Source organism: Macaca mulatta, chromosome 17 (assembly GCF_049350105.2).
Source record: "Macaca mulatta isolate MMU2019108-1 chromosome 17, T2T-MMU8v2.0, whole genome shotgun sequence".
NCBI classification, from domain to species: domain Eukaryota; kingdom Metazoa; phylum Chordata; class Mammalia; order Primates; family Cercopithecidae; genus Macaca; species Macaca mulatta.
Genome location: NC_133422.1, coordinates 31,936,520 through 31,954,896, shown reverse-complemented (window position 1 = coordinate 31,954,896; position 18,377 = coordinate 31,936,520). Strand labels below are relative to the sequence as shown.

The 18,377-nt window shown below is 38.1% G+C and overlaps 1 protein-coding gene across 2 annotated transcripts in view; it reads right to left on the bottom strand.

Annotated features, from left to right (window-relative positions):
• Window positions 1-1,088: 1,088 nt before the first annotated feature.
• Window positions 1,089-18,377, bottom strand: part of SUGT1 (SGT1 homolog, MIS12 kinetochore complex assembly cochaperone) — a 36,531-nt gene continuing 19,242 nt past the window's right edge. For both annotated transcript variants that reach the window (XM_077973854.1, XM_001084516.5), the window contains 3 exons: window positions 13,455-13,545; window positions 9,270-9,451; window positions 1,089-1,648 (listed from right to left, as the gene is read on the bottom strand). In XM_077973854.1, the coding sequence (XP_077829980.1) occupies window positions 1,547-1,648; window positions 9,270-9,451; window positions 13,455-13,545 (375 nt within the window). In that variant the 3' untranslated portion in view covers window positions 1,089-1,546. The remainder of the gene's footprint in view (window positions 1,649-9,269; window positions 9,452-13,454; window positions 13,546-18,377) is intronic.

The window sequence follows — 18,377 nt, the reverse complement described above, 5'->3', positions numbered from 1 at the left end:
ATACAAAAGTCACTATCCTATTTCCCTAAGGAGAAAACTTTAGAAATCCATCCAACCAAAAACTTAATTTTGCCTTTTCCTTCAGTGTTCAAGAACAAAAAATGTATCTAGTAGCTCTAAGTGGACAAAAGGACACATGAAAACTCTAGAATGCTTAACCAAGCTATAACAGGTTTGGGCACTATCTGGTATCACCCTACTGAAACTTTCCTTAGTAACTCCCCTACACCCCACAACAAAGGACTAGAAGGAAGGAGCTGAATTTCTACTGTTTTGGAGGCTGAAATGATGACCTGTTTGCCTCCCACTCACCCTGCTCTGATGGTACAGGGTAGTGCTTTGCCATAAAAATGTTACTGACACCTAACAGAGCTGAGACCAACCTCTGGGGTATTACAGTTGAGAAAATTATGGTGAGAAAACAAAGTCAGATCTACAGGTCATCCATAGCCTATACTTTATAACAGCTTAGACTGTAAACAATTTTAATCACAGAACACTTTCCTGTCCCTAAAGTGTATTTATGCTGAGTTCAGCATTCAGTCTTTACACAGTTCCTTCATGAATGTTATTTTTTCCCTGCTACATTTATAAGCTCTTTGAAGTTAATAATCATGTCTCTTACTTTTTGTATTTTCATGATATCTATATATTCTAGGCACAGAGTAAATAATAAACATATACACATTAACTTACTCACAGCAGTTACCATAAACCAATGAAACCAAAGTAATCATGGGGACGTGACAACAGAGATTTTCTAATAAAGAAGAAAAAAACACACCAAAAAAACCCACCAATGCTGTAATTTCAGGAATCCTGCTGTGATAAAAGCAGCAAGTGGAGTTGGGCTTTCCTAGAACCTTCTTTGCCCTACCTTTGCAGATTACCCTTAGTATAAACTTGCAGTGTGTTAAAACTCAGGTATCTATATTTTATACAGAAATTTGCAAGGTAAGGACCAAAATATCTCAGTGCAATCAAAATTACAAATTCTTCCCATTAAAAGAACTAAATGGGAACTCCCTGTGATAATTTCTCAAAGTTCTCATTAAAAACTTAAGAAAAAGGTAAATAAACCAAACGTCTTCATAGAAAAATTGTATTTACAACTCCATTCAAAAGCAGTTTTTAAAAGCAAACACAATGTAACACTGAAGGCGAAAAATCTATGCTCACCCAAAGCTGCCAGATCTAATAAATTACTGACAGAATACTGCATCAAAAATAAGGCAATAACCCAAAATATACCATTAAAGATTTCTCCATCCCCACAACTAGATAGAATGAATCTATCTAGGAGCAAGTGATACGCTTTATTCAGTTTCACCATGTCTGAAATCTTTAAGGACAGAAGTGATAAAATGTTATCTTCATTCTTCATTAGACTTGAACACTTGAAGGAAAATAATTTCTAAAGCACAAAGAGGTAAAGAGGTATAATCTTTCAAAAAGATATTCAGTGTTCAAAATTCAAGAATGCAATATCAATACACAACGGGCATTAGGTGAATATACATAATACAGTGAGAGCAAATTAATTTATTTAGTACTTTTTCCATTCCATATCATCAGGAGGGTTGATTTCAACTTTCCTTTTACCTACATCAGACCAGTTGGTACTCAAAACTGTACCACCCGACTCCATCTGCAATGAAAAATTAAAATGAGATTAATTCCTGGACCATATAATCAAAATAGAATATTTTTCTAAAAATGTTCCAAGCATAGAGCCCCAAATATTGGCTATTATATACAGCTCAATATAAACTCTATACAATACATATATATAACAGATTACACACAGACAAAATACATAGCCCAATATAAACTCAAAACAGTATTTTTATTTAATTTTAGGCATTCCAGAGGTTAACAAGTTAAATAAAATCTGAAAAGGAAATCCTAAAGTAGTCAGGGAGGTGCACTACATCCTTTGCTAATGAGCATAGACATATACGGGGAAAAACGACCTTCAAATGAAGGTTCAAATTAAACTACCTTCAATTATTAGCTCCCCCAAAACAGTGATTATTGTAATTTCTTTTGCTGAAGACCATAAAGACCAGTCAAAATAATCTCTTTCTATATCAGCTGAAGAGAACTTTAAGGCCTCTACTTTGTGCTCTCTTTGTGCCAAACACAAGCAAGTTTATCCAAAATTCTTTAAAAATCAAGGTACATATATGCAGGTATAGAAAGTCAGTGTCTCAGTGAAAAATTGGTCATTTATTTACCATCTACTGAATATACCACCCACTAACAACCCAAGAATATTCATTAATATATTTAAAAAACATCTGGACATTTCTTATTTTAATATGATAAAAATCAATGGATTTGAACCACAGCAAAGAATAGTGCAAATTATTAAAATATAAACACTTAAAAATAACCAACTGGGTTAGTGGCCAATGTATACAGCTACACATCCTACACACTGGAACCTCAATGTAACCCCATGTCCGACACGCTCTACTGAGCTCCCTTACATGGGCTTTTTTGCACAGCTGTGAGTTTTTGTGTCCTTAATCATCTTCCAAACATGAAATGTCATCACCTCTCCGTGGCTTTACTCTGACCTCTTATTTCTCTATTCCTGTAAATTCGTCTACGTAAGCCTAATTACACTTACATAACATGTGTCCCACTGCATTGTTGCAATTTAAGGTTCTGTCTTCTTATATCTGCTTTCCACCCTCGACTTCAACTAATGCTGAGAGCTCATTAAGGGCAAGGAGTACATTTTACTAATATTCATATCCCAGTTCTAAACACAGTGGCCTAGCACATAGTAGGCTTTAAATAAAATGACTGAATTACATTTGACAAATCTGTATAATAAACTACCCCAAGGTTGAGCGTAGTGGCTCACGTCTGTAATTCCAGCACTTTGGGAGGCTGAGGCGGGCAGATCACCTAAGGTCACGAGTTCAAGACCAGCCTGGCCAACATGGTGAAACCCCGTCTCCACTAAAACTACAAAAATTAGCTGGGCGTAGTGGCACGCGCCTGTAGTCCCAGCTACTCCAGAGGCTGAGTCATGAGAATCACTTGCATCTGGGAGGCGGAGGTTGCAGTGAGCTGAGATCGCGTCACTGCACTCCAGCCTGAGTGACACAGCGAAACTCTCTCTCAAATAAACAAACAAACAAACACAAACTACCCCAAGAGGACCTTCAGTTATAAAACTGAAAAAAAGTAGATTAGTTTACAATCTGACCATATTTGCTGATGACACTTATCGTGCTCCGCCCCCTGCCACCGCATCTCTAATAGACTGCAGGGCAATTTAGCATTTCCCTGTGATTATTTTGTATATGTTGGTCTTTTGTCCCAACTAGATAAGGAGATTACAGAGAAAGAGGTCTAGTTTCTTTCGTATTCTCACAAGGACAGAAGCCCCTGGTATAGTCCAGATCAATGTTGCTGCACAGATGGCTTATTTTATGGGTATACATAATTTGGTTATAATTGTCAAAGTTTCTATATGAAAATGATTGCAGATTCTATCTTTGATTTGATGTGACTTGACATCTTTGATCTGATGTACTGCTACTTTTGTCTACCATACTTTCAAAAGTCAAAAGTGAGAACGACTTCTCCTGGGAAGATCGAGTAGATGTACTTTTCCTATTCTTCCCAGTAGTAAATCGACTAAACAGCCTAGACGCTACATATGAAACAAAGATAAAATGACTCTACAAGGGGCCAGGTGCAGTAGCTCACACCTATAATCCCAGTATTTTGTGAGGGCAAGGCAGGAGGATTGCTTAAGTCCAAGAGCTCAAGAACAGCCTGTTCAACACAGCGAGACCTTATCTCTATACAAAAAAAAAAGAAGAAAAATAGCCAGGTGTGGTGGCACACACCTATAGTGCCAGCTACTGAGGAGGCTCAGGTGGGAGGATCACTTGAGCTCAGGAGTTCAAGGCTGCAGTGATTCATGATCGCACCTCTGTATTACAGCTGGAACAACAGAGCAAGATCCTGTCTAGAAAAAAAAGTAAAGACACCAAAAGGTAAAGTGAAGACAGACCTACCAAGGACCCTGGGACTCAAGAAATGACGTGGTGGCAAATTCTGGGTTTTCCTTTTGCCTCATATATCCTAGACTTAGAGCTGAAGAAGCTGGAAACACCAGGGAGGACAAACAAGAAAAAAAAAGTCCCAACAAACCCCTGCTCTCTCTTGCCAAGAGATCAGGAAAGGACGCTGCCTAGGAAAACAGAAAACTTTCAGACAACAGGCCAGGCATGGTGGCTCATGCCTGTAATCTCAGCACTTCGGGAGGTCAACATGGGAGGGGACTGCTTGAGCTCAGGAGTTCAAGACCAGCCTGGGCAATATGGGGAGACCTCGTCTCTAAAAAAATTTAAAAAAATTAACTGGGCATGGTGGTGCATATCTGTGATCCTAGCTACTCAGGAAGATTACTCGAGCCCAGGAGGTCAAGGCTGCACTGAGCCATGATCGCACCACTACACTCCACCCTGGCGACAGAGGGAGACCCTGTCTCAAAAATGAGTGAATACATAGAAATAGATAGTAGATAAATGTACATCTTAAGAACCTAAAAAAATAAGAACAAAATGCACCTAAAGCAAGCAGAATAATAATAATAATAGAAATGAATAAAATGTAGAACAAAAAATAGAGAAAAAAATGAAACAAAGAGCTAATTCTTTGGGAGAAAAAATTCAATAAAATAAGCAAATCTAGCCGATGGGTAAGCATATGCTAGATAAGGTGTCCTTTAAACCTCTAGGAGACTAAGAAAAAAGAGAAAAGACACAAATTACCATTATAAGAACGGTAAAAAAGTATCACTATAAACCCTGCAGACATCAAAAGAGTAAGCAAGGCCGGGTGCGGTGGCTCACTACTGTAATCCCAGCACTTTGGGAGGCCAAGATGGGTGGATCGCTTGAGCTCAGGAGTTACAGACCAGACTGGGCAACATGGCAAAACCCCATATCTACAAAATAAAATAAAATAAAAATACATTAGTTGGACATGGTGGCACATGCCTGTAGTCCCAGCTACTAGAGAGGCTGAGATGAGAGGATCACTTGAGCCTGGGAAGCTGAGGCTGCAGTGAGCTATGATCATACCACTACACTCTAGCCTGGGTGACAGAAAAATGCCATCTCAAAAAAGACAAAAAACAAACAAAAAGAATAAGGGACTAAATAAACACTGACAACTTGGACACAATGGATCAGTTTATCAGAAACACAAACCCCAAGTCACCCATATGAAACAGACAATTTGAACAGTCCGATAAAAACTTTAGGTTAACTAAATTCATAACTTTAAATCTCCTAGTAAAGAAATCTCCAGTTTCACTGGTGAGTTCTGCCAAATACTTAAAAAAAGTTAATTAACACCAATTATACACAATATCTTCTAAAAAATCGAAGAGGATGAAATGCTTCCTAATTCATTTTACAAAGTATTACTCTGACACCAAACCAAAGATAGCACAAAAAGTACAGACTCATATTCCTCATGAATATAGACACAATAACCCATAACAAAACATTAGAAGATAGAATTGAGAGATACACTATATGACAAAGTAGGGCTCATGCAAGACTGTCTCAATACTTGAAAATCAATCATATTAATCATATAAAATCACATTAACAGGCTAAGGAAGAAAAATCATATAATCCTATCAACACAGAAAACATCTGACAAAAAGTCAATGTTAAAAGTTAATGATAAAAAAATTTCAGAAAAATAGGAATACAACAGAACTTTCATAACTTGACAAAGATCATCTACCAAAAACTTACAGTTAACATTCTACTTAATGATGAAACAATAAATACTTTTCCCTTAAAATGGGAAGCAAGGGGGATGTCCACTCTCACTACTCTTACTCAACACAGTGCTGAAGTTGCAGCCAGTGAAACACAGCAAGAAAAGGAGATAAAAGGCACACAGATAGAAAAGGATGTAATAAAACTCTATTTGCAGATAAATAAAACTTCCATATTTGAAGATGATTGTCCACATTAAAAAAGTAACAATCCAAAAATATTCCTACAACTGAGTCCAGCAACGTCATAGAATACAAGATAAACATAAAATTAACTGTATGTCTAGATTCTAGTAATGAACACCAAAATTACATATACATCACTTTATTTTAAAATTTACACAGAAAGACAAATGAGTTAGAGTATCTAAAAACAATTGTGAAAATAAAGGATAAAGTAGGAGGAATGAGTCTGCCCAATTTCAGACTTATACAGCTACAGTTCAAGACGGTGGGACTGACAGAGGAACATACATATAGATCACATACAGCTCAATCTAACAGAACGGGGAACTTAGAAATAGACACACAAATATGCTCAACTGATTTTTGAGAAAGGTGCAAAAGTGATTCAATGAGAAGAGATAGGTGCCAGAACACTTGAACATACTATCCACCCCACAAAAAGGAATCTCAAGTTAAATCTCACACTTGACATAAAAGTTCAAAATGCATCACAGACTTAAATGTAATATGTAGGCCAGGTGCTGTTGCTCACACCTGTAACAATAGCACTTCAGGAGACCAAGGCCAAAGAACTGCTTGAGGCCAAAAGTTCGAGACTACCCTAAGCGACACAGAGACCACCCCCACCCCCGATCTCTACAAAAAATTTTAAAAATTAGCCAAGCATGGCAGCATGGATGTGTAATCCCGTCTACTTGGGAGCCTGAGGCATGAGGATCACTTGAGCCCAGGACTTTGAGGTTACAGTGAACTGTGACTGTGCCACTATACTCCAGCCTGGGTGACAGAATGAGATCCTATCTCTAAATAAAAAATAAATGTAATATGTAAAACAATATTACTTTTATTTATTTTTTAAATAGGAGAAAGTCTTTGAGATCTAGGACTAAGCAAAGAGTTAACAGACTTGAAACTAAATGCATGATCCATAAAAAGCAGTAAATTAGACTTAATCAAAATGAAATCTTTTGTCTCTATGAAAGACCCTGCTAAGAAAATGAAAACTACAAACTGGGAGAAAATATTTGCAAACTACATATCTGACAAAGATTGCCAGATGTGTGATCATCAGGGATCATGGAAGGGTAGAGGTGGGGTGAGTATAGCCATAAAATAGCAACATAAGCGATCCTTGGAATCCATGAAAATGCTTTCTGTATCTCTCTCTCTCTTTTTTTTTTTTTTTTTTTTAAGAGATAGGGTCTCACTTTGCTGCCTGGGCTGAGTGTAGTGGCATGATCATAGCTCACTGCAAGCTTGTACTCCTGGGCTCAAACAATACTCCTGCCTCAGATGCCTGAGTAGCTGACAGGGGCACAACACCATGACAACAAGCTAGTTTTTAAATTTCTTGTAGAGACCAGATCTTACTACATTGCCCAGGCTGGTCTAGCCTCAAGGGATCCTGTGGTCTCAGACTCCCAAAGCACTGGGATTAAAGGTGTCAGCCACTGCATGCAGCCACGTTCCCTATCTTAACTGTCAATATCATGGTTGTGACATTGTACTACAGTTTTGGCAAAATGTTTCCATCGGTGGAAACTTTGTAAAAAGTAGAAAGAATCTCATTTCTTAGGATTGCATGTGAATCTACAATTATCTCAAAACTAAAAGTTTAATGAAAACTTTTTTTTTTTTTTTTTTTTGAGAGGGTCTCTGTTGCCCAGGCTGTAGTTCAGTGGCACAAAAAATAACCCACTGCAACCTTGACTTCCCAGGCTCAAGAGATCCTCCCACCTCATCTTCCCAAGTAGCTGAGACCACAGGCACATGCCACCAGGCCTAGCTAATTTTTTTTTTTTTCTTTTTTTGGTAGAGATAAGGGTCTCTCTATGTTGCCCAGGCTGGTCTCAAGATCTTTAGCTCAAGTGATCCTCCCACCTCAGCCTCCCAAAAGTGATGGAAAAAAAATTTTTAATTAATAGTGAGGCTGGTTGAGGTGCCTCACGCCTGTAATCCCAGCACTTTGGGAGGCTGAGGTGGCTAGATTGAAGCCAGGAGTTCGAGACCAGCCTGGGCAACATGGCGCAACCCCATCTCTACAAGAAATAAAGTAGCCAGGCGTGGTGGTGTATGTCTATGGTCCCAGCTACTGCAGAGGCTGAGGTAGGAGAATCACTTGAGCCTGGCAGACAGAGGCTGCGGTGAGCCGAGATCACGCACTGCACTCAAGCCTGGGCAACAGGGCAAGACCCTGTCTCTAAATAAACAAACTGTGAAAAGCACAATCATGACCAATTACCACGTATTTCTTAAGTGTGAAATACCTGAGCCTCAACCACATTAACTAAATATTAAATTATTAAATACTAATTTTAACTTTCTACTGTAAACACGAATGTCTTAAAAGAGTCATATTTCCAGAGCTACTGGTATTAATAAAAGTCACATGATTACAACTGCAAGCTAAATAATCTATAAAGTTCTACAGTGACGAATTGTTACTAAAATCTTGAGGTCTAATTTAGGTATTTATGCTGCCCTGACAAAAAGCCTGAATTCTCGGCCGGGCATGGTGGCTCAAGCCTGTAATCCCAGCACTTTGGGAGGCCGAGACGGGTGGATCACGAGGTCAGGAGATCGAGACCATCCTGGCTAACACGGTGAAACCCCGTCTCTACTAAGAAATACAAAAAACTAGCCGGGCGAGGTGGCGGGCGCCTGTAGTCCCAGCTACTTGGGAGGCTGAGGCCGGAGAATGGCGTGAACCCAGGAGGCGGAGCTTGCAGTGAGCTGAGATCCGGCCACTGCACTCCAGCCTGGGCTACAGAGTGAGACTCCGTCTCAAAAAACAAAAAAACAAAAAACAAAAAAACAAAAAAAAAAGCCTGAATTCTCTTAAGAGAGTTGTTAAACCAATGAATAATGTGCACCTTCTACTTGCAAACACTATTCTGGAAAGTTTCACATCTATATTCTTCATCTCTAACATTGACACTACATACGAATCTAGAAGGGACACAACAGAAGTTCACTCAGCTACTGTGATAAATCCAAGTAAGATGACTCCATATCAATCTAACTCATTGATAAAAAATACCTACTCAGGATAAACTACTTGTTTCTCATCTCTTCCATAAGTTTTCAACTTCCTCAAAAATTACTCTTAGAGCAAAAAGAAACGTTCAGACAGACCTTATTCAAAAAGTTCTCCCAGCTATAGTACACGCAATTTGGTCTCACATTACCAATTTTCTCTTTTAAAATATGTAAAATTTGCTCCCATATATATATCTTAAAAAGTTTATATTCTTACAAAGGATTTGTTCATGGCACGTTTCACTTCATCAGAACCATCTGAATAGATCTGCTGAAATAATCTGTTTAAAGCTGCATCTCCCTCCAACTTTTCATTCTTTTCTTCTTCTTTGATCTCACCAACCAATTTATCCCAATTTCTTGTATAAGGAGATGATGATGGATATAGGTTCTTTACATCTGTGAAGTAAAAAAGGCAGAAGTAATTAATCAACATATTTCAATTATGTCAAGAATATGTAAACTTTGTGACTATGTATATGGAACATCTTAGCAAACAGTTTAGGTTACTGAATTTCACGTATGCAGTAAGTGTCTTTCTGGTATACACATCAGTAACAAAATTTACATTTCTAAAAACTGAGTCAGTTACCATAATGTAAAATCTGGGGATTTCTTTTGAGTACAATAACTCAATAAAGTGTAAACTTCTGACACATTATATAAAATTAGATTAGATTAAAAGCAGATTCTTCATGCTGATAACAGGAGAAACTAGACGAAAAATATACAGAACTTTTATGTTTTCAGAAAAGTTGCAAAGACAGTACAATTTTAAAAATAAAAGTTTTTTTAAAGGATACCTATGAAATCTTTCATAACTAAGATTTTAATAAATGTTAAAAATGTGGCTTTTTCTAAAGTATTTAGTATCTTTCAGAGTATAAATAGCCTGAAAATATAAATAATCATCCATGCCACTGCATACTCTCCCCACATCAAAAATATAAGATTATTTCAATAGGCAGTAACAATAAGTAATGCCTAAATGTTTAAAGTACTACACTTGATGATCTGAAGTTCAATGTCCACATGCCATACACCTAGCAAATAACAGTATTTGTAGGGCACACTGGGGTTTGTAAACAGAGGCTGCTTGCAGCCAGAAAGGCCACTGGCCCAGGGGCTCCGGGTACTGCCAAGATTGCTCCAAGGACCAAAGGCATCAAGATCTTGGCACACAAATAATTAGAAAATAACTAGCCAACCTAGTAGCTATAGGAGCAGCTCTGTTCACTGTCCAATAAAAATATGACAGCCTCAAATGCGAGTCACATATATAATTTTAAAATTTCTAGTAACTACATTACTAAAAAGAATCAGGTGAAATGCAGTTTAATAATATATTTTATTTAACCTGATATATATCACATATAGTATCATTTTGACATGAAACCAATAGAGGCTGGGCATGGGGGCTCACGCCTGTAATCCCAGCACTTTGGGAGGCCAAGGTAGGACGATTGCTTGAGGCCAGAAGTGTGAGACCAGCCTGGGCAACATAACGAGAACCCATCTCTATGGAAAAAAAAAAAAAAAAATTAGCTGAGCATGGTGGCACATGCCTGCAGTACCAGCTACTTGGAAGGCTGGGGTGGGAGGACTGCTTGAGTCCAAGAGGTCGAGGCTACACTGAGCCATGACAGTGCCACTGCATTCCAGCCTGGCTGACAGAGCAAGACTCTCTTTTTTTAAAAAAAAAAGAAACCAAAAACAACAAAAAGAATATATTTTACATTCTTTTCTTTTTTTCATACTAAGTCTTCAAACTGTGGCATATATTTCACATAGCAGATCTCAATGCAGACTAGTCATATTTCAGGTGCTGAACAGGTAACATGTGGCTAGCAGCTACTGTGTTGGACAAAACAGCTGTAGTCTTCAAAAAACCCAATTCAAAATTTCCCCATCAGCATGTATTAGGATACATTAATACTAATCTAAATGTTCCTCCCAATACTGCTCTCTATATCCCTTTTGTCAAAATAGCTGAGAAACTATTTAACATCCACTGTTTTTCTACGCTTTCTCTTCACTTGTAAACCGACTTTCTCCCTGCCCATTCCTCCTCAAAACAAGACAAAACGACACACACACCACCAACACATAGTTTTTTTTCAGGGCCAAATATATTGTTTTGAAAATCCTATCCACCTTCCTTCTACTAGACATCCTTCTATCTTTGTACATTTTCACTAGAAGCCAGATAAAACAAAAAAATGCATGCCATGGTAAGTTAAGAGCCCGGGAAACATGGATTTAATTAATCCTAACGCTGACTCCCAGGAAGCATGAGCACAGAGGTTTTAATCTCCATTTTACAGATAAGCAAGCTGGCTCTCAGATAGGTTAAGTGACTTGCCCTTATCTACAGTCTCCAGCTTGCAATACACAGGAATCTGACAAGCATATTAATTTCTTACAAAAACAGGACAGGAAGAATATCATCTTGAATATCTAAGGTGTTGAGTTTAGAAAAAACATGGTAACTATAACACTAAAAAACCTTGATCTTTAATCTCAGAAAAACTTTTAACACCTGGAGATGGTAGAACTACTACTGAGAGATGAGTAACCTCCCTGCTCATTCACTATAATATCAAATAACTGGCCAGGCGCAGTGGCTCAAGCCTGTAATCCCAGCACTTTGGGAGGCTGAGACGGGCGGATCACGAGGTCAGGAGATGGAGACCATCCTGGCTAACACGGTGAAACCCCGTCTCTACTAAAAAAATACAAAAAACTAAGCAGGCGCCTGTAGTCCCAGCTACTCCAGAGGCTGAGGCAGCGTAAACCCGGGAGGCGGAGTTTGCAGTGAGCTGAGATCCGGCCACTGCGCTCCAGCCCGGGTGACTGAGCGAGTCTCCGTCTCAAAAAAAAAAAAAAAAAAAAAAAAAAAAAATCAAATAACTACATAGATACTCATGTCGGCAAAGACTGTTTCCATTGTTAGAAAATGCAACAACAAGCCGTATGCAACGAGTAGACAAGGGGTTAACAGAGTAACCGGAACCAACTGAGAAGACCTAGATTTTAGTCCTAGACAATGAGAACTGCTGGATAATCTTGAGCTTAACTTTCCTGAGCCTGCAAAATGGGAGGAGTACTAAGGGGCTGCCTGTTATGCAGGGCTGTTAGAATCAAGTAAGATGCTACATTTAAAATGATTATATTTTTTTAAATCTTTCAGCTACATATAAACCTCAGCCTCAAAATCTCTTGGAGTCAGTCCTAAAAGAAGCACATATATCTTTCCAATAAAGTGGGAAGCAGATGCTTAACTAAATACCTTAAATACCAACTAGATATACTTCAGTCCTTAGAAAGTATCTGTTGGTGTTAATACCCTGATTTTGAAAATTATACCATAGACTACTTAAGAGGTAATCATTGGACTAGTTAAGACCCTATCACCGGGGGAAACTGGGTGAAAGCTACATGAGAATCTCTTATTTTTGAAACTTCTAAACATCCAAAATTATTTCTAAAGAAATAACTACATACACACACACACACACACACACACACACACACACGAATGATCTGTTGAATAACTTGGTGTTTTCTAAAAGGTGCCACAAGGAATATGTGTTTTCTGTTACAGAAGAAAGCAGTCAAAATCAGAAAAAGTAGCTGAGACACATGTTAGCTTGTTTCAGTCATTAAATCAGACTATTACTTCTAATAAAAAGAAATTTCCCTCCACTCATTAATGAGGCTATTGCTATAAAACATAATCTTAGGTTGTAGTTCTGAGTGTGCTGTGAATTAGTCCATTACAAAAATTCTTATCTAGTTATTGCATATACTTAAAATTGACCTCAACACAAAGTTCTGTCTGTTTCTTACAGGACTATATATACAATGAAGCCTGGTTTTCTACTCTTTTCCTAGACTTTCCTTTGGCATTTATTACCTATTTGTGTTCATCTCTAAATTAGCAATAAGAAATGGGGTAGATACCGTACCCTGTAAAGCCCTGAAAAATCCAGGAAATCAGATGACAATATCAGTAGAAGGAATAGAAAGGAGTAAGTGAGAGAGGGAGAGGGAAGAGGGGGAAATACATCAGCTGAGTAAACCAACTTACAACCCAAAAAGAAACAACAGGAGGGGCCAACACACAAAAATAAACATCCTTCAACTGATGTCATAAACTTTACGTGGTAAACAATAAATCCGAACTCCCTCTGGGATTTTGCTGCCATTCATTTTACTCTTAGAATTTGAGACGTTAGAACTTTCAACAGAAAGGCTACTTTATATTCATTATGGAGCAACCTTATTATACTGAATGTATCTTATCTTCAGAACATAAATAATGAAAGCAAAAAGAATGTTCATTACTATTTAATTTCAGTTACACAACACAATATGAATATAAAGCTATCAGAAAACAAACCTGCTACGAATTGTTTTGGCGTAGGCACATCTCCTTGCCCCTCTAGCTTTTCCCATCTCACAGCCTCTGGCTTTTTCAGTTTAATTTCAATCTGGAGGAAACACCAAATAAAATCCATTACTCGATGTAAAATACACAAAACAGTAAAAAATGCAGTTTCCTTAAATTACACAAGGTTAAATTTGAAGAACTATGAAACAATTTTGTTTCTACACTCAAAATTCACCCTTGAAAAAAACAACAAACATACTATACATAAGCTACAATCAAGAAGAGACTTGAAATACATATGCTTTTTTTCATCCAAAGCAATCTGAGCCAGGGATGATTCTGCCACCCAGGGGACATTTAGCTATGTCTGGAGACACTGTGGGTTGTCATACTGGAGTGAGGGAAGAGGTGGTAGTGACATCTAGTGAGTAGAGACCACGGTTGCTACTAAACATCCTACTATGTACCAGGCAATCCCCCAAAACGTCAATAATGCCACTACAGAGAAATCTGATTCTAAAAGAATTACTGCATTTACATGTGCATTAACCTGTTTTACGGTGGAGAAACTTATTTCACTGTATAAACATAATACAACTAACACTAACATTCTGGCAATCATTCATTCAACAAATAATTACTAAGCACCTGCTATGAGACAGTATAGTCTTCAAGGCTGTGGGAGGTTTTTGTTTTATTTTTAGAGACAGGGTCTTGCTCTGTCTCCTAGACTGGAGTGTAGTAGGACGATCACAGGTCACTCTAGCCTTGAACTCCTGGGCTCAAGTGATCTTCCAGCCTCAGCTTCCCAAGTAGCTGGGACTACAGACAACTGCCACCACTCCTGGCTAATGTTTTTAAATTTTTTTGTAGAGTCTCACTAGATTGCCCAGGTTGGTCTCAGACTCCTGGCCTGAAGCCATCCTCCCACCTCAGCTTCCCAAAGTGCTAGGATTACAGGCATAAGCCACCATGCCCGGCTGGATTTTTAAAATACTAAACACACATCCTCGACCATTTCTAAGTATGTGAGATACTTTAAGAAAGTTACTAAAGTTGTAAATAAGTAAATGTTCTAAAAGCTCAGGAGAAGCACACCTGACTGTGAAGAGGAAAGGCTTTATATGCCTTGAAGGGCTTTGAAGGGTAGAAGCGTTTGCAAGAGTGAAGGCGTAGGTCTGCAGAGGCACAGGGAACGGCCTAACTGGAGCACGGGTAGAAAGGACACTGCATCGGGGAGCACTGTGAAGACTAAGTTCACTTATTTACCGAAAAGACTAAGTTAACTTATTAAAATGAAAAGTTGGCCAGGTGCAGTGGCTCACGCCAGTAATCCCAGCACTTTGGGAGGCTGAGGCTGGCGGATCACGAGGTCAGGAGATCGAGACCATCCTGGCTAACATGGTGAAACCCCATCTCTACTAAAAGTACAAAAAATTAGCCGGGCGTGGTGGCAGGTGCCTGTAATCCCAGCTACGCAGGAGGCTGAGACAGGAGAATGGCGTGAACCCAGGAGGCGGAGCTTGCAGTGAGCCGAGATCACGTCACTGCACTCCAGCCTGGGCGACAGAGCCAGACTGTCTCAAAAAAATAATAATAAAAATACAATGAAAAGTTAATAGTATCCTAATGGTATCTCTTACTCTAATTAACGCTAGCCCCCAGAGTCTATCTTTACCCCTAACACACACAATCACATAGCATTTTATCTACCTTTTGTTTTCTTTATTCAAATAATGCTCCCACCTCTATTTTAACAGGCTAAAATAGCATTTTTAGTACAAATATTAAAGCAAGGACTACAATAAACATTATATGAAACACTTTAAATGAGCAATTGAATTAGAATTTTATATTCTCATGTTATTTTCCTATGAAAAGGATCACAACTTTTGTAAGCAGAATTAAAAAATCAAAAGGCAGACTTAAAAAGAGAAGCCTATTCACCCTTTGGTTCTTCTATCTTTTATCAGATGACTCATTTAAACTAGCAATTCCTGGTAATATTTATACCAAACGCATTCAGCAAAAGGACCTTCAAAATTTGCACCTTAAAATACCTTAACAAGTGCTAACACAGGGAAAACTGCCAGTATTTTTAATCAGAGATAAAATGATGGTATATGTATGTGGCGTATGTGGTCTCAAGTGTTTATTTTTATTTTCTTTAGGAGCAAAGAAATGTAATAAACAACTGTTTTCGTAATAGGAGAAAAATATGAAACAAATGTCACTGGGATAAGAGCTAAGAGTAGTAATCCCGAACGTTAGGAGGCCGAGGCAGGCAGATCACCTGAGAGCAGGAGTTCAAGACCAGCCTGGCCAAAATGGCAAAACCCTGTCTCTACCAAAAATACAAAAAGTAGCCAGGCGTGGTGGCAAATGACTGTAGTCCCAGCTACTCAGGAGGCAGAGACAGAATTGCTTGAATCTGGGAGGTGGAGGCTGCAGAAAGCCAAGATTGTGCCGCTGCACTTCAGCCTGGGCAACAGAGCAAGACTGTCAAAAAAAAAAAAAAAAGTATAGTATCTTTGGTGTAATTTACTTGTTTAAACTCTACATACATAAAAACATATTTCATAAGAATTTCTAGAATTCCCTAAAGTGAACTACAATTAATTTTTTATAAAGTAATATACCACCAATATTTTCTGTATTCCGGTTACTTGGTCAATGCTATGGTATTTATTAAGAGGGAACACAAATCAAATAGATGGCAATGACACAGCAACAGTTACTGAAAAGAACTATTAATATTATCTGAAATTAAAATTGCATCTTCTTTAATTTTCAGCTGTCTAAAAAATGAGGGTCTGGAAAATACTGTGTACATCACCACATTAAACTTGGCCACAGGCCACCCTATATTCACACTTCATGTTCCTGTAACTATGAACATACTGTCTATAAAAAGTTCCTTGTTTCACCTGAAGAGCAGCACAGAGTAGCATTCGCATCTACTGAAAACCACTATAACCTGAATAACTGTGCAGTATGAAGAGGACTTTATAAAGCCAAAGGCAAAGCTCTTAGTAACAACCTGCTTCAGCTGAGACAAGCTGACCTCAACTTGAAATTACACTTAATACATTCATTAAAATAGCTGCATGTAATAAACCACTTAAAGTAGCTTTTTAAAAAAGGTAAAAGGGGCCAGGTGTGTTGGCTCACACCTGTAATCCTGGCACTTTGGGAGGCTGAAGTGGGAGGATCACTTGAGCCCAAGAGGTTGAGGCCACAGTAGGCCATGATCACTCCACTGCACTCCAGCATGGTCAACAGAGTGAAACCCTATCTCCCCCAACAAAAAAAAAAGTAAAAGAAGGGAGGGACTATTTCCTATGAAATCCTTTTTACCCTTAATTCACTTTCAATGTTTGTACATGCTTTTAAAAATGAAGTTTTAAGTCTTGATGATTCTGGCACATAGGTCTAGAATTAGCACCAGTCCAATTTCAGAGGTTTTTATTGCAACCATTAACAAACCATTCTATTTTCATTTAAGTCAAAAATACTTTAAAAGTAACTTAAAACTTTGGTAGTTTGCTTGAATGTTGTTCTCATATGTACAGGGAAGGCTCTCAAGGTGCTAATATCCCAAAAGAGTATTCAGTTTACACATAAGAATCCTTTCTGTGCTGGATCATTAGTTCTCAACAGTATATGTATTACCATCCACTTCTAAAGTCTCCTCTGCATAGCAGTTTAATTCTTTCCAATGAAAGAAATTTCAGATTTAAAGAGATGTCATTACGCTTAAGCAGTCATGATATCCTGACACCACCATCTTAAGTGGTAAGTCAGATCCCACCTACCACTACAGACTGACATGAAGGGATCTTTCCCAGAGACTAAAGAGCTGGGCCAATTTATTGGCAAACTTTTGAGACCCATACACTTCAAGACTGTACTCATTAAATAATTGTTCCTCTAATCTTCAGAATACAGTCTTCCCAACATACTCTTACTGAGCTGTTTGCACGTTTAATTGCTACATCAAATTCCTTTGTCTGATAATAGCTCAGTCTTTGAACCCAGACTAATACATCTACCTTGATTTTACACTAAAATATTTCTATTATCATTTCTTAAATGCAAAAAAATGGCAATGAATGGAGAAGACTGAAAGATCTTCTCCAAACTTCTAACAGCTCATTTCAAATATTTGCTGAGTAACGACTCTGTGCCAGAAACAGTGCTGGTACATAAGGACACAGCCTCTGTTCTTAAATTAATCAATCAGGAGAGACATTCCCATAAACAAAAAGATTCCAGTATGTGTCAGGTGTAGTGACTGACCTATGTATCAGGAAATACCGAGTTATCTGAAAGGAAACATGCTAGAATTTCATCTGAGTGGTGAGTCTGAGTGATTACTTCCTAAACTCCTTTATCTTTTCCAGATTTTCTATGATACGCATTTGCTGAGTTTACAGCCTGAATAAAAATCGAAATAACTAAAATAAAACAGTAAGAAAGGTACTAGTAACATTTATTGAGTTCTTATTACATATCCTGTATGCCACATGCTTCACATATATCATCTTACTTAATGGAATCACCCTACAAAAAAAAGATTGTTATCCATATTTTAGAGATGAAGGAGCCAAGATATGAAATAATTTGCTGTAAGTGCCTTTTTCAGCTAGGATTTTTACTTATTTCCTCAGAAACAAGCAGGGGTTGAGAATAAGACAAAAACAATCAGTTGTATAATTAGAAGAGTCACAAATAGGTGCCACTGGTTGGATGTATGATCACAAGCAAGCAACTCAATCTCAGGGAGCCTCAGTTTCTCCTATAAAATGAGAACAGCAGGCCCTGACTCATTTAGGGTTCTCAAGAAGATTAAATGACATTATGTATGAAAAGACTAAAGAACCGTGTCTGGCAAATAACAACAGACTGATATTATCAATATCCTGATCAGTA